General features: G+C 51.9%; 1 protein-coding gene across 1 annotated transcript; it reads right to left on the bottom strand.

The window, feature by feature from the left end:
• Positions 1-6,558: 6,558 nt before the first annotated feature.
• Positions 6,559-26,709, bottom strand: PTGS1 (prostaglandin-endoperoxide synthase 1). The gene is made up of 12 exons (XM_059410866.1): positions 26,608-26,709; positions 26,429-26,515; positions 24,785-24,847; positions 19,996-20,112; positions 19,474-19,614; positions 19,130-19,273; positions 16,167-16,348; positions 15,972-16,055; positions 14,099-14,345; positions 12,293-12,579; positions 8,930-9,077; positions 6,559-7,682 (listed from the first exon to the last, which is right to left on the bottom strand). Exons 1-12 carry the CDS (start codon positions 26,612-26,614, stop codon positions 7,327-7,329), a joined length of 1,863 nt encoding a protein of 620 aa, XP_059266849.1. The 5' UTR covers positions 26,615-26,709; the 3' UTR covers positions 6,559-7,326.
• Positions 26,710-27,732: the final 1,023 nt, after the last annotated feature.

Below are 27,732 nucleotides of genomic sequence, written 5' to 3' on the forward strand. Positions count from 1 at the left end.
ACAGCTCAAAGGCCAGGAAAATATTGCCTTGATTATGGGACATACTGTAACTTTCCTGTTAAGTCTGATAACACCCACTTTATTTTTGTGCACAAACAGAAGTCTGCGCTTGCTTCTTTCATTTCTGGAATCACAAAGGAAGTCAGTCTACATGGTCCCGGGGATCAGGAGCCCAAGGTCTTGAAGACAGACCCCTAAGTGACCAATGGACAAGAATCAAGCATCTGGCACTTGTTAAAACCCCCTCATGAGACCCCCCAGCCTCATAGCCTGCAGCTCTTCATGCCATTTCAAAGCTCTGTGACGGCGGGGCACCTGGGTGGCTCAGTCGGTTAAGCATCTGCTTTCAGCTCAGGTCATGATCTCAGGGTCCTGGGATTGAGCCCCGCATCAGGATCCCTGCTTAGCAGGGAGTCTGCTCCTCTCTCTGTCCCTCTCCTCTGCTTGTGTTCCCTCTCTGGCTCTCTCTCTCTCACTCTCTCTCAAATAAATAAATAAAAATTAAAAAGAAAAAGAGATCTTGAAGACGACTGACATGGTGCCTTGGGTCACATTTTCTGGGATAAAAGCAGCTGTCCTCCATCTGCTTCCCTCAAGTCAGCATCCCGGATCCTGGAAAATCCCTACAACCTAAGTTTGTTTTTTTTGTTACCGCTGAACTTCAAAATGGAAAGAATACAGGCTTACGAGTCACCCAGACCTAAGCCTCGTTCGTCATAGGAAAAGCTCTGAGGTCTTAGTCATCAATTACCAGGTTGGACACAGCCCTTGGTGCGACGGTCTGGTCTAGACCCTGCCATTTACAGGCTCTATGACTTCACTGTAATCGCCTCTCTGAACCCCAACATCTCATCTGGAAATGCAAGAAAGAACCCCAGTTTCCAGAGCTGCTTGGTGATGGTTCATAAGACATTGTGTGTGAAGAGATTAGCACAATAAGCACGATGCCTGGCCTGGAGCGAGCACTCAAAACGCTGTCAGACAGAAAGCAGATTAGTGGTGGGCAGGGGAAAAGGGAGGAATGGCTTAGTGGGTACAGGGTTCCCTTTTGGGATCATGAGAAAGTTCTGGAACTAGATAGTGGTGAAGGTGTGCATCCCCATGAATGCACTAAATGCCTCTCAGTAGTACACTTTAAAATGTCCAAAGTGGAGGCACCTGGATGTGTCAGTCAGTTAAGCCTCTGACTCTTTTTTTAAATTTTAATTTATTTACTTAACAGAGAGAGAGAGAGAGCACAGCAGAGGGAGCTGCAGTGAGAGGGAGAAGCAGGCTCGAAGAGCGTGGAACCCAGTGTGGGGCTCAATCCCAGGACTCTGGGATCATGACCTGAGCCGAAGGCAACTACTGAGCCTCCCAGGCACCCCCAGCACCTGACTCTTGATCCCAGCTCAGATCTTGATCTCCGGGTCATGAGTTCAAGCCCCATCTTGGGCACCACACTGAGAGTGAAGCCTAATTAAAAAATAATAATAATAATAAGATAAAACTTCTAAAGTGGTCAGCCTTATGTTATATGTATTTTTTACCATAATTTTTAAAAAAAGAAGAAGAAGAAAGAAAGAAAACAAAACTGCCAGAGCCCCTTCCCCACCCCACAGGATGAGGGAGGAGGAGGAAGAAACTGGGATCTGTCTTGAGTCTCTCCCACGGAGGCAAGAACCGAGAACAAGACCAGATACTCAAGAGCATGCACTTGGGTGTCCTGTGGTGGGGGAGGAGCAGAGCTCAGGGTTGGGGCTTCACAGCTGCGGCTAGAAGGGAGGGGCAGGGGGCAGGCAGCAGCAACAGGAAGATAAATGCTCACAGCTCTTCAGATTTCAGAAAACGGGTTTTCTGTGATCATCATCATGTTGTACGAAATGCAAGTCAAAGATCCAAGAAGAGATAGCAAGCCTGGAAAAAGTGAGTCATGGGGGAAAGGAAAGAAAACGTTGCCCATCTAAAGAGGAGAAGAATGACCAAGAGCTACATGATGTGCCGCAGAGGTCTCTCCGTCTGAGGCTTATTAACAGAATCATCTGTAAGTGTATTGACATCACTGCACCTGCACCCTCTGTGCCCTCCTCCCATCTCCAGTGTCTGGCTCTGGAGGTCTTGATGGGTCACATGGTGGAAATCGGGCCACGCATCAGAATTTCACTGCTGCCTCCACACCGTTTGCAGCTGTAGGAGTGTGGCCAAGTCCTTATTTGTCTGCATCTCGGTGTCCTCCTTGGTGAAACAGGAAAACTCGTGGCTAAGTAATAGTTAATGAAATCGACAGGGAGAGCACGTGCCATGGAGCAGGCTCTTAATTAATTTCTATTTCCTTCCCCTTCTCTAATGGGGCATATCACACTTGGGAATCTCTTTTCTCTTTCCATCAAGCTGTAAAGCAGAAGAGGCAGCAGGGGATTTTGAATAGAGAACAAGAACCATTTCCCGTAATAAATGTGATAAAAGATGACATTTTAAATAGACACTTCATTATAAGTTAAAATCTGCCACTGAGGCACCTTTATTCATAAGAGTCAAAAAATGCAAATAAGCCCCAGTGTCCATCAACAGAAGACTAGATAAATCCGTGGTGGTATACATTCCTTAGAAACAATGAAAAATTATCGAACTGCTTATATAGCAACACGGGTATCAACAGATATTTTGAGCAAAAGAAGCCAGACACACACAAAAATACATACTGTATGACTCTATTCAAATGAAATTTATAAGCAGACAAAAGTGGCCAGTGAGGTTGGAAGTCAGAAGAGTGGTGACATTTTGTAGGGTTTTGACTAGGAAAGGGCGCAAAAGAGCCTACAGTACTGGAAATGTTCTGTATCTTGAATTCTTGGTGGTTGCTTGAGTTTATATAAAAAGCCAATGAGGTATGCACGCTCGGTTGTATGTATGCTACACTCCAACGAGGCAGTGAGGGAGGGGAGTGAGTAGGGGGACCTGCCATAGAAGTCTGCAAGAATGTACCACCACGCTGTCCTAAAACCCAAAATCTCAAGCCTGAAGCTGTGCCAATAGGTTCAAAAGTCCTTTTGACCAAATGTAGAAAGATTGAGAGAGAAAAAAAAATTTCTTTTGGCCCCAATCTAGGAGGAGACCAACTTATTGATAAAGGAAGCACAAATAGCAACCAAAATCAAGATCATGAGGAAAGGTTTTATTGTAGTTCCCTTGAGTGCTCTGTAAAAGTATCGTTGAAACTTTAATATTCTTTACTGTCGTTCACACAAAGCTATTTTAAAGTCCATTTTTATAGGAAAAGCACGATTACGCAAGAAAGTCAGTTGTAGGCATGTCTGGCATTTTTTTACACCTTTTACTCAAGCGGTGTTAGAAAAAGTGGACTATGTGTACTCTACTGTCTTTGCATCTCTACTGTCCTGGACTTCTGGAATTTTGCTTCTTATGTTCTTTGCTTGCAATTCCATTGAGCTGCTGCCGGGTCAACAGTGGTACCATTGCGATGCTCTTCTCAGTGTTCTGAGGCTAGATAGAGTCCACAAAGACAAAACGGACCCAAGAATGCTCAGATCCACTGAGGTAGACCTTCCCTGTCCCCGGGCCCTTTTGAACATCCTTCCTATGCACGAATTTCCCACATTAGGGGTCCCTCCCCGGCAAGGTGCAAGCCAGAAACAACACTCCCTCCCCTGTTTGGAGCCAGAGCACAGGTATGGGAGCCAGGCTCCACTAATCAGACATGAAATAAAAATAACTTTAATTCCAAGTAGAGAAAAGCAGGGAGGCAGGAACCATGCAGAATGAATCCACTTTCTTGTAGGGGGGCAGTGGTTGGAGCTGCCACCAGGTCTCAGGGGCAGCAAGAGGGTCGTTTTGGCAATGGGGGTGCCATGTGAGACGCCTGTGTCCAGTGGCAAGAACAGAGGCATCTTTACTGGACCAGTGGCTGCTGTTCTTGGGCACAAAGCCTCCAAGCCTAATTCTCCAGTCCTGCCAATGTTTCCATGAGCTGCTCAGTGTCCCTAATAAGTTTCTTCCTGTTTAAACAGGCTGGAGGGAGTTTTGTTGTTTGCACTGGGAACCCTGAGTGTCACCCACCGTGCTAGTCAGGGTTCTCTAAAGAAACAGAACCAATAGGGGGCGATAGAGAGACAGATGATGATGACAGATGATAGATAATAGATAGGTAGATAGTTGATAGGTAGATGATAGATAGATAGATAGATAGATAGATGACTTCATTTTTAGGAATTGGCTCACCCTTCATCAGGGCTGACAAATCTGAAACCCACAGGACAGGCTGGAAACTGAAGCAGGAGTTGATGCTATAGTCTCCAGGCAGAATTTCCTCTTCTCTTGGAGAATCTCAGTTTTTACTCAAGCCTCTCCGCTAATTAGATGAGGCCCAGCCATGTTATTTATCAGGATGATCTTTGCCTAAAGTCAACAGATTACAGATGTTCACCGTGTCTGCCAAGTACCTTCACAGCCACACCTAGATTGGTGTTTGATTAAACTACCGAGTACTGTCGCCCAGCCAAGTGGACACATAAATCTAACCATCACACCTGCCAGATCAAGATTCAGGAGTGAGCAATCACTTTATGAGCAGTCAGAGCCTTCACTCTGAAGATGCTTTCTTGGTGCCCTGGACTAAGTTTCTATGTGAAAAAGAAATCTTCACACACAGTTGTCGGTACAGAACAAAATCCACCTCAGCTAGGCACCTGCGTTCAAGAGAAGACAATCCCTGGAATCCATCCTGTCGTCAGCCCTCAGCCCTCCACCTGGCTCCAACTGCTGTCGCCTGTCGGCTGGTCCACCGCCACGGCCTCCTCACCATTCTGCCAACCTTCAGTCCTTCCTGCTCTATCTTGTTGTCCACCCGGGCTCCCGGGCTCTTTCTTAAACACTGGCCCAATTGTGTCTCCCTTGATTAAAATTCCTTTCAGACCATCTAGTGCTCTTGTCATCTCGGGCCAACAGCCATTAAGGCACCAACTCTGACCAACTTAAGTGAAAGAGGAATTCACAGAGCAGCCTCCAGGATGGAAGGAAAAGCTAAGGTCTTGAGAAGGGCAGGAACCCAGGCTTCCCCAGGGACCTCAGAAGCAGGAACTAAAGAGCAATCTTTTCCGAGCCCAGCTGTCAGGATGAATCAGTCGGCCATTTCAGTCTCCACGCACCTCCACTCAGTGGCCAGTGTATGAGGACAGGGTGTCTGATTGGACTGATTCACAGACCTGCCCCCTGGCCATGAGAGGGCCCCTAATGGAATCACCAAGACTGGCATTAATGAGAGGGAGAGGATTCTCAGGCCAAGTAGGGGTATGAGCCAAGAGGGGAAATCGATACCAGACAAGCAAGGACGAGACAGCCACTCCATGGCCACCCCCAGCAGCCAAAGCATCTGTGATCAGCAGAGCAACTGGCAGAGCTGAGAAGGATTGCATTCTCTGCATTCAACAGGGCCAGGAAGGAATGGCAGAAGGAGTCCGCAGCCAACCAAGGAGAAACAAGGCTTTTCTGGTCTTTAAGACAGGAACCCCAGCCCCAGGGACCCTCAGCCTACATCCCATTTTCCTCATTGCTTCTGGGCCATTATTCTACCTAAGGAAATGTAAGTGCCAAGTAGGAAGCGTGAAGGAACTTTCCCAAACTCTTACCTTTCCCCTCTGACCTGTCTTCTCCTGGCTGCTATGGGGTGGCCAGGGGGGTGGTCTGTGTGGCTGGACTAGGGTCTCGGGTCTCAGGAGCCAAGCAGGAGGAGGGCAGACTAGTATGGGTTAGAAGGCAAAGCACACTCACCCTGTCTTTGTCTTATTTCATTGTTGTGTTGTTTCTCATCTGCTCTACCCACACTGGAATGTGAGCTCCACACAGACGGAAGTCTTGTCTGTCTCACTCACTCACCGCTATAGCCCCAAGCTTGTAACAATGACTGGTGTAGAGAAAGCACTTGGCAAAATAAATATTTGTGAATGAAAGAATAGCATGTAAGAGCTATATCCCATCTCTCTCTCTGACCCTGAGTCAGAGAGGCAAGATCAGGCCTGGAACTGAGTCAAATCAGGAAGCAAGAGGAAGCCAGATCGGGGAAGAGCAGAACCCCAGATCCAGCCAGACCCAGGTCCTGGCCTGGCTCTGGCACCTGTAGGGCATGTTGCTGGACCACCCTGAGTCTCAGCTCCCTCATTTTTGAAACAGGGATCATACCACATACTTTATGCTCTTGGGCGAGGATAAATGAGAATTAAATGTGGAAAACTGACACACTGTAAGTGCCCTCCTCCCTAGAGACCCCTCCTCTCTGCCCTTGTATGCTTTGTAAGGGAGGAAATTGCTTTAACCAGATGGTGGGGATCGAAGAGTCTGTCCCCTGGTGTATATTTTAGGAGAGCAGCCTGTGAAGGACAATGCCTGACCCACGTCAGGAAGTGGAGCACCAGTGATAGAAAGGCTAGGCGATGACATGTTCCAGGGCAGCAGAAGGTCTCATGCTGCAACCCCCAGCATGTCGAGCTTGCAGCTAGGAGTGGGGCCACTCCGGTGTCACCTCTGCTTCTGGCAAGGGGATGAAAAGCAATACAGAGCAGGCAATTTGAAAAAAAGAATTTTATTAGCTTCATGAGAAACAGCTGCCACGAGTCAAGACAAAGATGGTGACAGTTCTGGTGGCTTTCAACCAATGGCCTGGGAAAAGCCCACCTGTGCTCTTTATCTCCTTAGTCCAGGGTCTAAGTCAGGGTCCCAAGAACACCCAGCCCTCTTGCCCCCTTGGTGCTGGTACAGATGTGGGCAATGGATTCTCGTTAGATCATAGGTTCTCCTGCTTTGTGGATATCTCACTAAACAGGAAAATGAATCAAATTAACATTCTAGGCATTCAGATCAAGACTGAGCTGGCCTACCAGCCTCTGTTCTGGAACAGCAAGGATCAGCACAACATTCTGAACTGCCAATCAGAAAATCAACATTCTGGAGGGCCGCCCAGAATTCCAGAATGCAAAATAAGAATCCCCTACCTTTCTAGATGATTTCGTCAGGAGCTCCACATTTTAGAATGCATATGTCCCAAGTCAACCAGAAATGTGATATTCTAGGTTGTTAGCCAGGAACCCCATGTTCTGGCATGCCAAAGAAGAATCCCTCCTAACACTCTAAATGGTCCACCAGGAATTCAGCATTCTAGAATAACAACAAGACCACGATATTCCAGGTAATGGGTGAGAGACACAAAGTTCTAAAGGTCCACCTTGATACTCTCAATGACAAACCAAAGACCCAACTTTTGAGACTATCAACCCCGGTCTCAGCATTCTGGGATGATGAACACAAAATCCACCCTCCAGCTGCTGCTCTGCCCCTTCAGAGCTCTGTGGACGGCCGCTCCACGCCAGGCCCATCATCCTGGTGGGGGTCAGGCACGTGGAAAGAAACATAGGGACAAGTCTTGGTGTTGAGGCAGACCAGCTTCTTCAGTGTAGCTGTCTTGACCATATTGAAGCCCATCTCACCACCAAAGGTGCTCGGCTTCCAGTACTCTGGAGAGCAGATGGGATTCCCTAGGAGGCCCTTGAGGGAAAAGGGAGCCCCAATTTCTATCATACTCTCCCCAAAGATGGAGTTGGGATGGCACTTCTCCAGAAGCAGCCCTGGGTAGAACTCCAAGGCATCGATGTCTCCATACAGCTCCTCCAACTCTGCTGCAATCTCCGTCTCCCCTAAAAGAAGGGGAAGCTAGAGTCAGAGACATGGCACTGTTAAGGTCAATGTGGAGAGAGAAGCTTCTAGGCCTACCTTTTTCTGGGGAGAATATGGGACTTAAGGAGAACAATTGAATGATTGATCACATGCCCTAACATCCGGCCTGGCTGAATGACCCTTCTCCAGGGCTGATCTAGGGAAGAAATGTGCTGCTAAAGAAGACACGGAGGGCCTGGATCAGCCACCAGACAGCATGTGACCTGAAACAACTCATCTCTCTTCTCGGTGACCTGACTGCCTGGTGGTGACAACAGGGACACACTATTCATCTTGCTTCAGGCAGATTTCAAGAAGGAAAGCTGGTTCAAGTCCCTTCCTTCTGCTGGGACTCAGAGATATCATGTAACCTGTCCAAGCTCACAGAGAGATTTAGTTACAGCATCCTTTTCCCCCTCTGGACTGTCACGGGAGATTAAAGAGTGACCAAATTATGGGAAACTCATTTCCCGCTCAGTGAGACCCACATGTTGACAGACAGTGACCAAAGGGGACAGACACAGAGCTTCCCTACCCATTTCCTCCAACCCACCCTCTATAAGGCACTAGGACTCAGGTCACATTATACCCTGCTCAAACCCTTCCATGGTTTGCAACAAGGATTCCCAAACTCTTGGCTGCCCAACAGCTGGAATCTTCTTTGAAAAGAAAAGAACATAGTATATATATTATACACAGACACCTACATGACTCTTGGGCACCATGCAGGCCTACAGAATCAGAACCTCAGGGGCAGAGATCTGGGATTTGCTATTTCTAATCAGTTTTCGAATGATTCTTAGGCAGCTGGTCCATAAGTATGTATTTAGGAACCACTAGGTAGAATAAAACCCAAATCCTTTCACATAGAATCCACAGTTGGGCGCCAAGTGCCCATCCCCACCCCCACCCTCCCCACACAGAAGCACCTTGCTCCAGCCATACCCACCACTGTTCTCCCCAACAGGCTCATTCCTTATGACCTCTGTACCTTTGTACTTTCTGTTCTTCCTAGAATCCTTTCCCCCCTATTCTCCACCCAGAAAATCCCTATTTATCTCCTTCAAACCCAGCTGAGAAGTCACTTTCTTTCCCCAACCGGGTCATTTTCTCCCCTCACCGCCCTCATACCAGCCCCCCAAGCATGGCGCTTACACACCTCTCGTGACCCCCGTGGTCACAGCGCTGGGGAGGTATCACCACGCCCCCTCCGGGAACAGCAGCTCACCTGTGAGCTCCTGGAAGGACGTGTAGGGCCTCATGCCAAACCTCTTGCGGTACTCATTGAAGGGCTGCAGCCGCAGCTCTCGGGATTCCTTGATGGCCTCCACAGCCACGTGCAGGACGTGGTGGTCTATGTTTCTGCCCCCGCCAATCTGCCAAGACATAAACATAGCTGCAGTCTGAGAGTAAGGCCACGCTGTGCTGGGGGAGGAGATCGGGTCTGTCCAGGCACAGACAGAACATGGCTGCGCCCAGCAGCCACCATGTTGGGGACCCAGCCCCAGCTCTGCTGCTGTCATGCCTTCTCAGGGACACCCCTGAGTCTTCACATTCTCATCATTAAAGTGGCAGTGGGCCAGGAAGACCTCTCCAGTGGCTCACCGGCCACACTGTTCCCCAACCCTTGGCATCTAGGTGAGAATCCCAACATCCCGATACAGAAGGTTCTGCAACTATTGGGTTCAGCAACTTGGATTCCATAAAAAAAGATGGCCAGCATGGCACCAGCCAGGAGCTCAAGCAGAGGGGAAGGGCATTCTGGCTCTGGAAGTGAAATTTGGAGGGATAGAAGGGCTTCTGAGGCAGCAAAAGAGCAACAAAAGGATGGACGGATATTAGTTTGGGGGGCTGAAATTTTATGGCATTCTCCAAATCCATTCTTACCAAGGAATACAGATGCTTTATCTTTTAAGGGGGTCCTGCTAAAGAGTGTTTTGATGTTGGTTTTCATTCCCTATATCATAGTCAACAAAAATTTAGTAATTAAAAAGTGAACCACTATTCCTTATGTTCCACAAGTAAGTGAAACCATATGATAATTGACTTTCTCTGCTTGACTTATTTCACTCAGCATAATCTCCTCCAGTCCCATCCATGTTGAGGCAAAAGTTGGGTATCCATTGTTTCTGATGGCTGAGTAATAATATTCTATTGTATATATGGGGTGAGCCTAGTGGTGGGTATCAAGGAGGGCACGTATTGCATGGAGCACTGGGTGTTGTACATTAACAATGAATCTTGGAACACTACATCAAAAACTAATGATGTATTTTATGGTGACTAACATAACACAATAAAGATTAAAAAAGAAAAGTGAACCACTATTAACCAACCACCATTAGGAAAGAGAACTTCAGAGCCAGATGGTAGGAACACACAGTATCACGTCACTCCATTCATTCCAGATAAATCCACTCCTGGGAACATAGGTGACTAAGACTCTTGGTTTTCCTTCCTTCTGCCAAGACTCCAGGGTGGGGAGCAGTCATAAACTAGCAGGGAGGGAGCTGAAATCTTGCCATGAAAACCATAGTGTATACACACATAGCTTAAATAAACAGCTCTGCCATTTACAAGATGTGGGACCATTGTGGTTTGATTTGTGGGCCCCCCCCCGAGATATGGTGAAGTCTTAACCCCCAGCACCTGTGAATGTGACCTCATTTGGCAAGAGATGTCATCAAGTGAAGATGAGATCATAGTTCCTTACATGGATCCTGACCCAATAACTGGTGTCCTAATAGAGAAAATGAGACTCAGGGAGACTCCATAGTGGAGTGATGTGTCTAAGAGGATTGCCAGTAGCCAGCAGGAGCTAAGACAATGGCATGGAACAGCTGCTCACCAGGAGCCTTCGGAGAGAGCACAGCCCTGCCCACACCTATTCTAACCTCCAGGAAAGTGAAATAATAAAATAACCTCAGCTTGTGGTCCTTTGTTATGGCAGCCCTGGGAAACTAAGGCAGGGACCTTGGGCAAATTACTTGTTTCAGTTGCATCATATGCAAAAATGGGGAAGGTAAGAGCACCCACCTGATATTGTTGTGGGGAATGAGCCAGATAGAGTACGCAAAGCAGTTAGCACAGTGTTGGTCCCACGGCAACCCCTAAGATGGCAGCCATGTGTGGCGATCATCAGGGGAGGCCCTGTTTTGTCACTTCTCATGCTCTCTTGAACATCCTGAGAGCCGACACATTTCTGTCGCCCTTCTGTCTTGGGCCAAGTACGACACCGGGACTTTTCACACAGCGTAATGGCTGTTCCTTGAAAATGCCCATACAGTCCAACACAAATCTACCATCTCTGTTCATGTCTGTGCCCCCACGGAGAACAGAGGCCATAAACCAGCCAGCAGCTGCCCACTGGTAGCAGCACATGCTAATTCCAGTCAAATTACCAGTGGCAAACCTAAATCCATGTGGTGCCACAGTGTCATGATAGTAGGGCTTGGGAACAAGGATCAGAGAGAAGCAGGGGTGAGGGGAGCTGAGACAGAGGAGACAGTGGCTTCGAAGCATGGGGGAGGGGAGATTTAGGAAGGAGCTGTTTAGAAATTCCAGGGAAAGGGCTCTTTTCATTTGCTAGGGCGGCCATAACAAAATATCACAGCCTGGGTGGCCTAAACAATGGAAATTTATTTCATCACAGTCTGGAAGCCAGAAGTCCAAGATCAAGGTGTCAGCAAGGGGGAGTTTCATTCTGAGATCTCTATCCTTGGCTCATTAGTGGCCCTCTTCTCCCTAAGTCTTCCCACTCTGCACATCTATACCCTAATCTCCTCTTATAAGGACACCAGTCATTGTAGGCGCCCACCCTCGGACCTCATTTAACTGTAATCACCTCTACAAAGGCCCTGTCTCCAAATATGTCATATTCTGAGGCACTGGTTGTTAAGACTTCAAACATAGAGTAGGGGGTGGGGACAATTCAGTCCATAACAGAGGCCTGTAATTCAATAAAGACCTACTGTGTGAAGACACTTTCACACGTATTACCAAACCCTGAATGTCTTCATGGTCCTCAAATTGCCATGCCCTCTGACCTCCAGGCCCTCGCCACGCTATCCCCTCCCCCAGAGCACGATCATCCCCAGTCATCGACACTACCGCTTTCCCTGGGAGAGCTCTATCCACCCTTTGGATCTCTGCTCAGACCTCACTTCCTTATCTACAGCTCTCAACTCTGGAACCCAAGCCTCCTCCCCAAGTACCCAGAGCCCCGATGGCTCTCTGGACTGTGGCTCTCCATGTGCCCTCATAATTCTGATAATATCAGAAAAGCACCTGGCCCAGCGCCTGACATAGAGCAAGTGCTCCCATGATGTTAGCTGTTGTGGGACTACAGTTCCTCCCCAGGGTGTCAGTGCCAAAGGGACAAGGACCCTAGAACCACGTCGGATCTTGCTTGACACTCTATCCCCAGCACCTGGTACAGAGGAATGGAGAAAAGAACAAGAGGAGTAAAGGAACAGAGGAAGGAGCATCAGAGGCTACCAGCCCCACGGAACGGAGAAGAACACTGGGATTGGGTCCAGGTCTGTCCCGTCCCCACGCCCACCTGCCCTCCCCACACTCCGCAGAGGCTCACCCGGCCAGCGCTCTGGCGAGAGAAGGCGTCCACCAGGGCCTCGACCCCATAGTCCACGAGCATGGAGGTGTTGAACAGGAACTGCTCGTAGCTGTACTCCTGGGGGCCCACCTGGAAGGAGTCGGGCATGAGCGGGTGCCAGTGGTAGAGCTGGTTGAACTCCATGGCGATGCGGTTGCGGTACTGGAACTGGGAGCTGAACAGCAGTTCCGGGTCAAACTTCAGCCGCAGGAAGTAGCCGCTCAACTGTTGCACGTACTCCTCAATCACAATCTTGATGGTCTCCCCTGGGAGGGAGGATTGGGACACGTGTCAGGGACCGTGTCACAGGGACCGGGCCACTGTATGTTCTTACATATCAGAATTCTCAGGAATAGCTTTTCCCCTGCCCTCCCGGTAACCAGCTACAGCACAAAGAGCCAGGGAAGAAACAGACCAACATTCCGTAACAGAATGAAAACGGGTTGTCTAGTTAGGAAAAGAAACTGGTGCTTTCAGCCAATTAGCTCTGAGACGAACTGACTTCTGGCAAATTGATCTGGAGCCATGAGACTTGCCATCAGCAAGGTCCAGAGCCTGGTGTCACCATTTCCAGCCGCCCCTCCCCGCCCCCGCCAAGCCTGGGCTGTGTCACCTCATCTGTCTGAACCTCACCTTCCTGCTCTGTACAATGTGTGTGACGACACTATGGTTGAGGCCGTTGGGAAGAGTGGACAGCAGCTGCTTGGCCCAGGGCCCGGCATAATTGGGAGTATGACCACATGCAAGCGGAAAGGAGGAGCGCTAAGTGTAGGCGTGTGGACCCCTCTCCAGCTCAGGAAGGAGCTCCCAGCGCAGCCAGGGCCTGTCTCAAATCTCCCTCTGCTGAGCAGCCTTGGAGAGTTCACTGAACCTCTCTGAATCTTAATTTTCGCAACAAGGGCAATCGTATCTGATTAGTAAGGCTGTTGGGGAGAATTAACCAAAGCCCTGGATATATAGGTTCATCCCCTTTGGCCACAGTTTCCACTCCAGGCTATATGCCGGACAGTCTCCAGCCACAGCCTTGCCCTCTCTGATCAAAGTCTCTGAAATGCTGGGGCTTCAGAACCAGCCCCTTCTCCTTCCTCAGGCTGTTCCTATCTCTGATGCCTGGCTCATCCAGGCTCTAGTGAATCAGGCAATATAATTGGGACCAGCCATGCCCAGTGATGCCCAGGGGCAGGGGAAAGGGATCACTGGTGACTCAGAATGAACATGGTCTGGCCAGGAGTGTCAGAGACCAAGCTCCCAGGCAGGAAACCATCTGACATTTTAGGCTGCAGACTCGCCCCCGTAGGGGACACAAAAATATCCTGCCCCTGAGTCACCCAGAAGCTCCAAACTTTGAGAAGACAGACACAGGCAGGGCAGAAACATAAGGCTTCCTGAAGGTGGACCGGCTGGAGTCTGACATGCACAAGCTGGGGATGTCGCTGTGTGCCCCTGGGGCAGGAGACGGGGAAACAGAGTGGGGTGCCTGATCAACTCTGCGGCAAGTCACTCCGCTAATGATGAACCATCACGGCCACCCATTCTCCGAAGGCCTCCTACATGCTCAGTGCTTGTCAGATCCCAACAAATCCTTACAACCTTCATTATACCTAATATCCAGACTTGGAAACTGAGGCTCACGCAGCAGAAGGGGCCTGGTCAAGATCTAATTGCTAGAAAAGCAGAGGAGCCTGGGTCCTAATCCCAGCTCTCTCTCCTCCCCAGCCCCTGAGCACCTGCTCTTCGGGACAGAGGGCATGACCTTCCAGGACAGGCATGGGCTCGAGTCCTCACCGATGAGGATGAGGCGGGCCGTCTGGAAGAGTTGCTCATCAGGCCAGGTGGGGTGCTCGGCCTTCAGCAGGTCACACACGCGGTTGTGTTCACGCAGCCAGATCGTGGCATAGAGCATGAGCCCGGGAAGCAGCCCAAACACCTCCTGGCCCACAGCCATCTGGCTCTGGGGCGGAATGCCCCGTGGGTAGTGCATCAGCACAGGCGCCTCCTCCACCGATGGCGGGTACATCTCTCCATCCAGCACCTGTGGGACGGGGCCACCTGACAACCTGCAGACAGGGTGCGTGTGCAGGCGACCTGCACCTGCCGCTGGCACCCTCCCTACTTACAGCTCCCGGAACACCCAGAGCAACTGCCCAGCCTCCCTAACCAAGATGGTCTGATTCTGATTCTAGTTCCTAAGTCTTTCTTAGGACGTTAGGACGGGTCCCTTTCCCTCGATCCCACTGCCCCACCCACGTCTCACCCACCCTCCCCTCCATGCTGACCCCTCTCGGCAGTGGCTCCCTCTGTCGACCCTTGCCCCGCAGGCAGTCCAGTCCCAGGACCGCAGCCAGAGGAATCCTTTCAAAAACCCAAAGTTAGTCTCATGCCCTGGCTTTAAACCCTTCTAAGTCCTCTCTCTGCCCTTGGCTGAAATCCTAAACATGCCCCACAGGTGTTCTCCACCCTCACCAGCATTCATTCAGGGGCCACGCTCCTGAATGAGAAGAGCTCCTGCTCTTCTCCAACTCCAGGCACTGACCGCCTGGAAACCCCTTTTCCCCCTCCTGGCCTCCTGAACTCCGCCCCATCCTTCCTTCCCGCTGCTCTTGCTTTATCTGACCTTCCGACTGCCCCAATCTCTGATCACTCTCGTGGCTTCTCCCTAGTGTGTGAGAAGTCTCCAAATATGGCAGCTTTTTCATTTGGGAAGGGGGGGAACAACATGCCAAGAACCGTTCTTTGCCTTAAAGGTTCAGCTGTGCCCTTTTTGCTCGGGCTTTGCATTGTTTAGATTTGTGTGGCCCAATATGGTCTCCGTTAGTCACGCAGAGCTGCTGAGCCCTAGAAAGGTGTGGGTGTGAGTGAAGATCTTAATCTGCAACTTTACTTAATGTAGATTTCAGTCTTTAAAACCGAGCCTTCAGCAGCTGGAAAACCATCAACTGTGCTCAGAACAACCTGGGCACATGAATCTACTTTTCGGCTGTAACTTTATGAAATCCACAGATCGGATATCTCCGATGAAGAGTTGGAAACTTTTTCAACTGAAATGTGCTGTGACTATAAAATATAGGTCAGATTTTGAAGATCTAGCATGGAAAAAAAAAAGTGAGATTATTGTATTAATGATTCCTGTATTGATTCCACATTGAAATGATCATCTTCTGGCTATACATGGGGTTAAATAAAATATATTACTGAAATCAATTTCACCTGTTTCTTTTTACCTTTTTTAAGGTGGTCACCAGCGAAATTTTAATGACCTATGTTGTTCCCGTTGTGTTTCTAGTGCTAGCGCAGACAGAAGCTGGCACCCTGGTGTTTGGGTGAGGCTCCTGATGGGCCTGAAGGTCAGGGCCCATTAACTGTCATGGTCACTGCTCAGACACCTGCGCCAGGCGCATGATAGTATCCAAATGATATGGTGGGAAAATTCAGTGTATATCTGCAGAGGGCAACGGTCCCTCTCCTACCAAGGCCCAAATCTACCTCCCAGGATAACATGAGAGGTCATGTCTTCTCCTGCCTGGCACCTTCTTCCAGGGTTCACACCTCCAGCTCCTGCAACTGGCCTCCTAGGCCACCACTCAGGGCCCCCGACAGCCCCTGCCAGGGAAGACCACAGGAGGCCTCCCCCACCACCCGTCCACAAGCCCAGCGCTACCTGGTACTTGAGTTTCCCATCCTTAAAGAGCCGCAGCTGATACTGACGTTCAAGGTTGTCCCCATAAATGTGGCCAAGATCTACCTGAGGAGAGAAAGAGAGTCCACTCAGATCACCAGGTGCTACCTCAGCAGCAATGACCTGCACATGCTAAGTTAGGTCCAGAGAGGTCCTGAGCCCCTCCTAGGTACTCACCCCATGGCCCAAGGCCTTGGTGAAGCCAGGACCCATCTTGCCAGAAGTTTTGAAGAACTGATGGGTGAAGTGTTGTGCAAAGAAGGCGAACATGAGGTTGGTGCCTTGGGGGTCAGGTATGAACTTCCTCCTGAGCAGGAAGCGATGGCCCAGGAGCTGGGCATCTGGCAACTCCTTCTTCCCTGGTTGGGGAGGTGGGAAGGGGCAGTAGCTGCCTCCTGCCTCAATCTCCCCACCCCAGGGCCTTCTGGGCTTACCGGACCAAACCGGTCTACACAGGAATCCCAGAACAGCCTTCCCTCCTACCGGATGGCCCCTTGCACCTTCTCTACCAAAAGACCCTAGAAGTATTTACAGGTGAAACAGCATGATATTAGGAATTGGCTTCAAAATACTCCATAAAAAGTAAGAGGGGTAGATGAAATAAGATAGGCAAATTATGGGTATGTGTGGAAGAGAGGGAAACATCTCAACTTCCGTGCGTGTTTGCAACTTTGAAAAAGTTAACCAAAAAGAAAGGAGAAAGAAAAGTAAGTAAACCAAGAAGGAAGGAATGAACAGAGGAATGGAGGAAGGAACAAACTTGGACTCCCTGGCCCTTGAGCAAAGGTAGCCTATGTTTGAGACCGGGTAGCCACCTGCTGACTGTGTGAACATGAAGAATTCATTTCATGTCTCTGAGCTTCCAAGTCTTCATCTGTAAAATAGGGCAAATGATACCTATTTTATGTAGTAGTTTGAGGAGTGCATGAGATAGTGTGAACATGACTGAGAACTGATGAGATAGGGTCTTATAAATCTGCGAACTTCCAAACTTTTTCTGTAAAAAGCCAGAGAGTCAATATTTTAGGCTTTGCCAGCATATGATCTCTGTTCCCTTCTACCCTGATTTGCTGTTTTAGCAGGAAAACAGTCCTAGATGAGACCTAAACAAATGAGTGTACGAAGTTCTAATAAAACTTTATTCATGAAACAGGGAATGGACTGGACTTGGGCTGTGGGCTGGAGTTCGCCAGCCTATTTTAAAAGATCCCAGTCTTTCTGTCTGGGGTAGAAACAACAGGTCATCTTGAAACAGGTGTTTGTCATCATGAGGATAAGTATTAAGAGCCTTCCCTGAGGGGCACCTGGGTGGTTCAGTGGGTTAAAGCCTCTGCCTTTGACTCAGGTCATGATCACATGGTCCTGGAATCGAGTCCCGAATCTGGCTCTCTGCTCAGAAGGGAGCCTGCTTCCTCCTCTCTCTCTCTCTCTCTCTCTGCCTCTGCCTATTTGTGATCTCTCTCTCTGTCAAATAAATAAATAATATCTTTAAAAAAAAAAAAAAAAGAGCCTTCCTTGGGGCGCCTGGCTGGCTCCAGTCAGTTAAGCATCTGCCTTTGGCTCAGGTCATGATCTTGAGGTCCTGGGATCGAGCCCCATGTCGGGCTCCCTGCTCAGCAGGGAGTCTGCTTCTCCCTCTCTCTCTACCCCTCCCCCACCACTTATGCTCATTGTCATTCACACTTTCTCTCTCAAATAAGTAAATAAAATTCTCTTTTTTTTAGATTTTATTTATTTATTATTTTATTTATTTATTATTATATTATATATAATATTATATAATATATAATATTTTATTTATTTATTTATTTATTTATTGACAGAGAGACACAGTGAGAGAGGGAACACAAGCAGGGGGAGTGGGAGAGGGAGAAGCAGGCTTCCCGCTGAATAGAGAGCCCAGTGCAGGGTTCAATTCCAGGAGGCTGGGATCATGACTTGAGCCAAAGGCAGTCGCTTAACGACTGAGTCACTCAGGCACCACAATAAATAAAATCTTTATAAAAACAACAAAAAAAGGCTTCCTTCCTTAATTTTGGCAATGTCAGATGAGTCAGTATGCAATGGTCACAAGGAAAGGAATAATTGAATTTATGTGTTTTGGTAAAGACATCCTTTCATAATACCTCAAGTGAGGCCCAATGTTGAAGGTTCAAGATCAAAAGAACCTCTCCGGATTGAGATGGCTGACTGCTTTCCTCTGGCAGGCAAGGAGCTCAAGCACCCAGAGGAAACTCACCAGAGGGTAAATTGGAGGGAGTGGTCTGCACCATATAATCTGGAATCATCACTCAGATTGACAGTGAGCTAGGACTGGTTCCTGAAAAGTGTGGCAGAGTCCAGAAACTCTGCAAGACCCAGCTATCTGGTAGGTATAGTCGGTAAACATACGAGTGCAAACCACCAGAAGAGTGCCTCTGAGACCCAACGAAGGACTTCAGTACATATATGCCAGGTTCTGCGCCAGCAAAAATGCGCAACCACAGGGCTGCGGGGGACAGGTGTTCAACAGCGACACCATGTGGCAGGAAGCGATGGCAGTGGCGGACCCATGTCTCTTTTGTCCCCTCTATACTTGAAGCAGATTTCATGCCTCTGAACTGAGTTAAACCCCTGGGTTTGGGGGCGATCAAGATGGTGTAGGAAGAAGGACTTAATAGGAAGGACTCCTGACAATGAGACCAAGTGGGCTCTTAGGCAACTAAAGGAAAAACCTCTGACTTTATGTGTAAGCTACACTGGTGAAGCAGGGCAAGAGATTTACATCAGTAAAAAACCAAACAGGGAGTTAGCACCCAACAATTGGCACATTATTCCTTCCTTCCTCACCCCCATTCTGGCAGGATCCCGCTGATTCAGGAGACAAGTTTCAAGCAAAGAAGCACCCTGGAAATACGGAAGCAGTAGTCTGACTGTGCTCTGACTTTCTAGATGACATCAGCAAGAGTCTCCACCACCCTTTCCTGTCCTCATTCCCCAGCCCTGTCCTTGTCTGTGGTTCTGGATAAGTCATATGCCTTGCCTTGGTCCACCCATCTGGGAAATGGGTCAATAATCGGTCTTGCACCCGTTTTTTTCCCAAAAAGAACAGAGTCTCTCCCGTGACCCCTAGACCCAGCCTCTAACCCCGTCTCCATTACCTTTGGTCCCCATTGGCGTGGGGCAGTCTTGGGGCACAGAGGGCAGTACACGCGTGTAATAGCTCACATTGGAGAAGGACTCCCAGCTGATGTAGTCATGCGCTATGTTGTAGGTGGGGGGGCTGGGGATAAGGTTGGAACGCGCTGCAGAGGGCGAAAACAGTGGTGACAAGGGGATTCCTATCTCCAGTTCTCCCCCGCCCTTCCCTGCCTCGTCTTGAGTTGGGCTTGTTGAATTTGGCATCATAGTCTCCCCACCCACTGTCCTTATCGAACGCTAAGAATTCCAAGTGCTGGCAGGACTTCCTGCTCCCCAGATCCGGGGGGCTGTGCTCTCCGCCCACCTGTGAGTACCAGGCGCATGAGTGTATCACGGATGAAGGTGGCATTGATGAACTCCCAGAACCAGCGCCCGTGCGTCAGCAGGAAGTGGAGGAAAGAGGGGCTGGGTCGCAGCCAATTCCGAAGCCAGGTCCACAGCTCGGCTGCAGGGGCAGTGGGAACCACTCAGGCGGGGCCTCCTGGCAGGACCAGAAGGAGCCGGGGTGGAAGACAGGAACTGGAGACAAGGCCAAGATGGAAGCGGGCAGAACATACAGGGCAGGGCAAAGATGGAAGCTCGGGGGAGATGACAGAGCAGAGCCAGAAGCAGATGTGAGGGCAGAGCCAGGACACGAGGTGGGCCGGGAGGGAGAGCTCTGCTGTGGCTGGGTCAGGGGGAGGGTCAGAAGTCAAAGTCAGGCGAGTAAGGAGGACCGAGCGAAGGCCGGAGGTGAGGGCAGAAATAGGGGGGAGGGGTGTCTCCAGATAAGCCCAGGGGAGCAAGGGGGGCCAGGACAAGAGTGGGGGCAGAAGGCCCGGCTCACGGATGGTGCAGTTGGGGCCAGAATAGCCCGTGCGGGTGCAGTCACACTGGTAGCGGTCAAGGCCGAAGCGGACGCAGATCCCCTGGTGCTGGCATGGGTAGTAACAACAGGGGTTCACTGCAGGGGAGAAGCAGAGATCAGAGATTACGCTAGAGCTACCCCCAAGCCCCGTCCTGCCCCTGATGGGGAAGTGTGGGGCCACAAGTCACAGCTCTGTCCTCACTCACTCAGGGGCCCTCTCTGGACTTCAGGGCTCACCCCAGGGTCCTCTCTGTTCCAGTTATGCACAGGAGGCTCCGGCCCTACCCTGTTTGGGCCCTGCTCTAGTCTCCAGAGGGAAGTTTGGGCCCCCAGGGGAGGTCCCCCCTCCTCCTTGCCACCATCAGAGTTGGGCAGGGGAAGAGTCCAGACCCCAACCGTGACACCAGAGGTTAGCAAACAACTAACAAGATGCTGCAGCCACAGGCTTCTAGAGCGCTCACTTCCGGTCATGTCAGAGCCCAGCACCAAGGGCAGGGTTTGTGGAGTTCAGAAAAGAGATAAGGAAGGCTGGGTTCTCTCACACCAGCCCCTAAGCTCAAGGTACCTGGACACTAGGAGGACGGGGTCGCCCACCTTTCCTCTGTTTTTGCAGAAGTGAGGGAAGAGCAGGAATCTTTATGCCCACTTGCAGATACGGAAACTGAGGCCAGACAAGCAGAACCCCACACAGGTCACCCAGCAAGTCCCACTAGACCAATTTCCCTTCACTTCCTTCCCACCGCCCCCTGACTGGACACTCCAGAGCAAGGAAAGAAGTTTCCCAGATCCCCACAGACAGAGTATGGGTTTGAGGGGAGTCCCAGATGCCTCAGCCCAGCCTTGGCCCATGTCAGAGTGGATTCTGGGCTCTAGGATCTGGAGGAAGGTCAGGGACCAAGGAAACAGGAGAGCTAGGGTTGGAAAAATCTCCTGAGGAGGTGTGTGGAGTTCTGGCATCAACCTTCCTGCCTCCTGGAGAAATCCCCACCAGTAAGTCCCTCTTGGTGTCTAAACAGGTCCTGCTGACCACAGTCCCTTTGCTCAAACCTTCCCTGCTTGAGTGATTCTTCAACAGTAGAGTTAGAGACTTCTCAGAGCTCATTTGGTGTTCATTACAGCTCAGTGAGGGAAACTGAGGCATGGGGAGAGGTGAAGGCTTGACCAAGGACACAGAGCAGAGAAGGGTCTCCTGCAGACCCAGGTCCTCTGGATCCTGGCAGGACCTGATTCCCTGGCCTCACACAGAAAACAACAGACTCCCTTGAGCAAACACATTCCCTCATCTAAACTCAGAACCAATATTACAGGGAACTCCTAGTCTTTGTACAACTGATTACCGGGGACCAAAGGGTAGCAACAGGCAGCAGAAGGGTGCTGTGATAGAGGGCATGACCCCGGGCAGAGACTGACAGCCACATCCCACGCCCCCCACCCCATGCACCCAGGAGTGCCAGAGAGTAAGAAGAGAATCACACAAATCATGCAAATAGTTTTGCTTAAGCCCCGGCCACTCCCCAGGGCCCCACAATGGCATCTCTGTGGAGCCGTGTAGGGTTGCAGGAGGAAAGGGCCGACGGGAAGAGGGCTGGACAGAATAGCCTTATCAAGCTGACACAGGCAGACCCAGCAGACTCGGCCTCCCCTCCCACAGCCACAGGTCCAGAAACGCCAAGGGAGGGGGAGCGGATAATCGCCCCAGCTAGCTCGGGGCTCTGGAACTCTCCTCACTGACTCCTCCTGCCCTGGACGCTCTGCCCACCTGCTTACTTCACCTGCCCAGAAGGCCCCAGAGCCCTCCGCTGCCTGGCTCCCAACCCTGGCACAGGAGGCACTCTGTCACAGATGGATCTGTCCTACACTAAGCAGGCACGAGGCTAAAAGCCCAGCCCTTCTCTTGAGTGTTTCCCCCTTCCTGATTCCAGCGGGGCTCTGCCAAGGTCCTCAAGAGGTGTGGCCCATTCCTGAGCTTCAAAGCCATAAGATCTTCCATCCCTCGCCCAGACCACTGCTCTTCCCTAACAAACCCCTCCTGGGCCATCTGACCCTCCCAGTGAGCTCACACCTTGCTCATGCCTTGGCTCCTCCAGAAAACCTCCCCTGAATGTCTTTTGCCCAGTTCCATGCTCCCACTCACCACCAGGAGGCCCCGGGGAGAGGGGGCCATACCTCCCCCAGTTCCTCCTCCCGCACCTTCCCAGCCCTGGTGGCTGGCTCTGAGGGCTAGCCTGGAGCCTTCCCGCTTCCTGCCCTAGAGCTCTGCCCGGGGCTCCTGCCCACATCCCTCTCTGGCCATGAGAGGCTGTGTCAGATGGAGGCTCCTCCCTCCCAGACCTGCTGTCCAGCTTTCCCTCCCTCCTCCTCCATGATCTTTCCATAAACACCAGCTGCCCGGAGCTGGAAATACTCTCCCCAGTGAGGACAATGGCTGCCACCGGGGTCCCAGGGTGTCCAGGTGGACAAAGAGGAGCCTGAGTGCCTCTTGCCCGGGGTGAGCCTGACCACATTGGGCCATCACAGTTGCCAGGAAATCCGGGGCTCTAGCAACCACTCCACAGCCTTTTATCCCCACTGCCTCCCCCCCACTCCCCTACCCTCCCCCTTCTTCATCTGCCCAGTGCTCCCAGGAGGATGGAGGAGACTCCCTGGGGCACGAAGGAGGAATGTGAGGTTCACTCACAAGAGACCAGCCCCAAGCCCCACAGCTTTGAAGTTGCAGAACCAAGACCTGGACTCCTTTCTCTTTCCCTCTCTTCTTGCCCCGGAGGTTCTCAGGCCCGGATCTGGGGAAGGGATGGCGTTTGCCATCCCCCGCCGCAATGAGAGCTCTGGAACTCCTCACACAGAAAAGCTTCCCTTCGTGCGTGCTTTTCATGTGTGCTTTCATGCCAGCTCAGTGGTGGGCTCAGCGGAGGGCGCCCTGTGTAATAAACGATCCAGAAAGAGAACGGGGGAGACACAGGCTCCAAACCCACCGAGGTCCCAGCACAGGGCCAGGGGCCAAGCGGGTGCTGGGGAAATGGATCAAGAGAGTGGCTGCCCTTTACTGGTTGTCTGTCTTTGGGCAAGTCCCGTCCACTCCCTGGGCCTCATTTTGCCCAAGTATCCCAGAAAGGGGATGGAGCAGGCAGGCTCTAAGATGCCTCCTTTCCTGCCTCCCCTTCTTCTCTACGCTGGGTCAAGCATACCAGTCTCCACATATCTCCATTATTGGCATCACCATGAGTCCCCCACCCTGCTCTCACTGAATCCTCAAGGCACCCCACAGGCAGAGTTAGCTGACCACTCATCCTGCCCATATTCCCACAGATGAGGACTATCTAGTACTGCCTGGTTCCAGAACTTTCTGAGGATTCAAGCAAGGAAACGTGTCCCCCCCCCCCAACCCAGAGTTAGGGCTCTGGGCACCGTGGGGGAACACTATGTCCTTCAGGATGCAGAGGCCCTGGGTAGCAAGAGGCTCAGCTAAAATTCCCTAAGAATAATATTTAGAGAAGCTCAGGCACTTGGCAGCCAAAGAGAGGAAAAAAAAAAAAAAAAAAAAAAAAAAGACCCTGACTAGTCAGGCCTGCGCCCCAGCCCCTACACCCAGCTGGGTCGGCAGGGAGAGGCCAGCCGCCCCCACACCAGGCCCCAAGAGCTGGGCTCACAGCTCGAAGAGGCTGCGGGAGAGGAAGCCCTGTCCGGGCCCTCAGACCCAGCTGGGGCTGCAGAGACGAGGGCAGCGGGCCGCAGGGAAGCCTGGAACAGCCCAGGGTCCGCCACCGTGTGCCGGGGCTAACTGCCTCATGTCCCTCTTGCTGGCACAGAGCTCTGATTGCCAGGTCGTGCCATCTCCCTAGCCCAGGAGAGAACACTAAGCCAAGTCCAGGTGCTGGGTGAACTTGAGCATTTAGATGCCCCTGGCACGGCCCTGCCCTCCCAGCCAGACTCAATCTCCTCCCCCCATGAGAAGCAGAAGCGATGTCTTCCCCTGCCTCCTGCCCCCAGGGGAGTCTGCAGCCCTCATCTCCCGGGGGGTCAGCCTCGGCTGTACCTCTGAGGGCACGCACAGGCTCTGGCTTTCCGGGCAGAGGCCCAGGCCTCATGGACCTCAGTTCCCTCACGGACTGGCAGGACAAGTAGAAGCCCTGCATCCAGTTCACCACCGCTCTTCCCCTGGCTCTTGCAGCAGCCCACCCGAAAGCCTGCCTGGCCTCTGGTCTCAGCCCCAAGTCACCCGTCCGACCCACTTACCCTTGGGCCCGAGTCCTGGCTCCTCACCCACATTCAAAGGCCCTCACCAGCCAGCACCTGCCTCTTGTCCTACTGCTCACTATGCTCCCGTCTGCCTCCCCAGGTCCCAGCTTTATTTAGGCTTTAGCTCTGCCATTGCGTCCATCAGAAAGCCCTTACGGAGTCTCAGAGTAAAGCCTCATGGTAAAGTCCCTCTTGCCACCACTCACCACCTCCTTCAGGGTCCAGGGCAGATATCAGCACATTCAGGAAGCCCCCCTGGGTTCCTCACACGGGATAGGGACCTGCTTTCTCCCCCGAGCCTCACACACCCCTGTGTGTCCCTCAGTCATGGCCCTGACCCCCTCGGAGGACAGTCTGTTGGCGTTTCAAACTCCCCGGGAGATGGTGGGCCCCTCCCAGCTCCCTGCCTCCAGCTCCAGCCAAAATCTTAAATCAAGCCCTTGGGAATGTTTGTGAAGTGAAAAGAATAATTCCATTTAAACATTTATGATATAAAGATAAGTCAAAAAGACAAAAACAAAACGGCACAGACCTTGCTGGGCTTGCTGGGCATTTGACGACACAGAGGAAGACAGGTGGGCCAGGCCTTTGTATCCTAGGGGGTGGGGGGAATGGGCGAGGTTGGGGGGCTGGATGGGGCCGCAGAGGAAGTGGTATGCCAATCTAGGGGCTGACAGTCCAGCCACTGGGGCAGCCTGATCAGCCCCTGGCTCTGCTGCTGGAGGTCTCAAATACCTGAGCTCTCTCCCCTCTGGGCCTCAGCTCTCCCTTCTGTAGAATGGGTCGGACACATCTCCCTGGCGGGACTGCTGGAACCACCACAAAGTGGAGGTCCATAACTGGGCTTTGTAAACTGAAAAGTGCGGCCACACGAGCCCTCTTTGTCTCCTTCCCACTTACTGGGCCTTTGCTCCTAGGCAAACTCTGGAGCACCCTCCACCCTCTTCCTGGCCTCCCCAAACGCTACGCACTCCAACGCTTTCCGCTAGGAAACCTGGTCTGATCCACAGTCCACGCAGACCTCTTTCTCCTCTCCTCTCCTCTGAGCCCCAGATCTCTACCGCATCAGGAGAGAAAGCTCAGACTCCTCTTTCCACCCCCACCCCTGTCCTCTCTTGCCCCCATTTCACAGATGGGAATGGACACCCAGAGGGGGACGGCTCATACAGCTAGGTTGGTGGAGGAAGCTGCGTCCAGGCCTTACACACCTGCATGCGTGCGCGTGCGCACACACACACACATACACACACATACACACACCAGCCGTAAGCTAGGGGAGAGAGACTGGCTGAGATGGAGCTGAATTCCCTCACCAGGAACCTGGCACATGCATGGTGGGGGGCAGGAGAGGTGGACTTTTACAGGATCTGACTTTCCCCATCATCTTCTGGGTGATGAAACCAGGGTCCACCCAGGGAAGTGGCACAGGGGAGTGGGGGGGGGGGGGCACTCTGTGGAAAGACCTTGCAAAGTACCTAGAGTAAGACAGATTCAAGTTCAAACCCTCAGCCCACCATCTGCTGTAGGAGCTAGAGAAAATAATGGCGCCTCCCTGAGCCTAAATGACCTGTCCTTGGGGGACCTCATAGCAGAGGATTTAAACCTCAGGGAAGCAACCCAGATCTGTAAATGTATTTCCACCTCCATTCTTTGCCAGAAGGGCTGGTGTACCCAGGACCCTCACCAAGAGAGGTCTTCTCCCTTGGGGCTGAGAATCTCCATGGAGCCCCAGAAAGTTAGAGGCTGGAGAGAGAGAACTTGCCAGCGGGCTTTCCTCCTGGTGCCTGCTGCTTCCTGGGAAAGAGGCCCTCCGACCCCGCAGAAAACAGCTGGGTTGTTGGGGCGGGGGTTGGACAGCTAGGGGCCCAGAACAGGTGAGGGGGCTGGAGAGGGGCTGTCCCTTCTCACGCCGGGCAAGAGATCCCAGTCTGCACTTTCCCCTCAAAAAACTCCTGTAGCGCCCTAGCCAAAGCCACACACCAGGGCGACGGGATGGGGGTGGGGGTCGTATTCAGAGAGCCCCTCTCCGACCGGCAGCCTCAGCGCCCTCCCCCATCCCAGGCACCTAGAGCTGAAAGGGGAAGCTGGGCCGGCCCCAGGGGAGAACAGGGGGAGGGGCCAGGCAAAGGCGCAGGACTGGGGGCTTCCCCGGGGGAGCCAGGAGAGAGCCGCCTACCCGGCGTCTGGGGGTCCACGGGCAGGACTTGGGGCGGCGGCAGCAGCAGCAGCAGGAGCAGCGGGAACCGGAGCAGGCGACTCCTCCCTGCAGAGTGAGAGAGGTTAGGGCTGAGCCTTGCATTCGAAGCTCCACCAGGAAGCAAAGAGGATTCCCGGGGGCCTCAGGGTCCGACTCACGGCTCATAGTTTGAGGAGGCTGATGCGTGTGGGATGCGGACGGCTGGCTCCTGGGGTGCGTCTCTGCCCGGGAGCTCTGGCCCGTCCCGCCCCCCTCCCCATTCCCTGGCTCCACCTCTCCAGCCAGCTGTCACCTCCGCGCCCGACACCGCCCACTTCCTCCGCTCCCGCCCTAGCCACAATATTTTATTAATTTTTCTGATTGCAACTAAAGCGGTTTTTCACCCGAGATCCTTGAGGCACTTGAGCCTTTGAAGCCCCGTGATGCCAGAATTGTGTCCATTTCGGTAGATAGGAAACTGAGGCCCAGAGATTCCGTGCAAGGCTGAGGTCACCCAAGGCTTCAAGGCAGAACCGAGAGTATCTCAGGCTGGAAGCGCTGAAAAGAACCACACGCCTTGGCCCCCAGAGAAGAAAGGAGCTCGACTGCTCCTTGTGTCTGGACTGCAAATTGTTTCTGGATGGGAAACCTGCTTCCCCAGGACAGATCTAGGGGGCTCTGCCCTAGAAGGCCACATGTCTGCCTGAACCTCTGCTACCAGAAATGAAGAGCCCAAGCTCCAAGTCCAAGAGACCTGAGCTCAAATTCAGACTCACAGCGTACCAGCTGTGTCACCTGGGACCTGGTGTTTACCCTTTCTGGTCTTCAGTATTCTCATCTGAGAAATGGGGATAATCATAAGGAGCATCTCGGAGGACTGACGTCAGAAGCAGTGAGATCACGCATACAAGTCTACTGATGCAATGGTGGCTTACTGGGAGGCACTGTTTTCATAGATCTCCCAACTCTGATTTCACGGCTGCCACTCTAGCTGGACTCCCATCTACCTGCTGAGTTTCCGGAACACCAGCATCCGGTTCCTCAATTTTATAGCTGGGGCAACAGATCTAGCAGGGGGGAGGAATGGGCTCCAGGTCACCCAGAGTCTCCTGGCCCACGAATTTTCTCCCTTGGTCTCCCCAGCATACTGAACTGTCCTGTGGTCTCCACTTCTGAGTCCTTGTGCCAGTTCCCAGGGTGGGAGGGTGAGAACCACAGGTGCAAGGTGGGAACCATGCCAGGTGGGAAAGGTGAGATGTGCCGGAAAGCCCCTCCTATGTCCCCAGCCGAGGTGTTCCCATGCT

The sequence above is a fragment of the Mustela nigripes genome, chromosome 9, assembly GCF_022355385.1.
Source record: "Mustela nigripes isolate SB6536 chromosome 9, MUSNIG.SB6536, whole genome shotgun sequence".
NCBI classification, from domain to species: domain Eukaryota; kingdom Metazoa; phylum Chordata; class Mammalia; order Carnivora; family Mustelidae; genus Mustela; species Mustela nigripes.

Bases quoted from the DNA above. Each gene is read 5' to 3' on its own strand.
- PTGS1 (XM_059410866.1), bottom strand. The intron at 20,113-24,784 runs GTCTGTGCCGTT...TCTCCCCTGCAG, and splicing joins TGCCCAGCAAGCCCAGCAAG to TGAACCCCTGTTGTTACTAC. The intron at 16,349-19,129 runs GTAATGGAGACG...CTCCCCAACCAG, and splicing joins CACGCCAATGGGGACCAAAG to GGAAGAAGGAGTTGCCAGAT.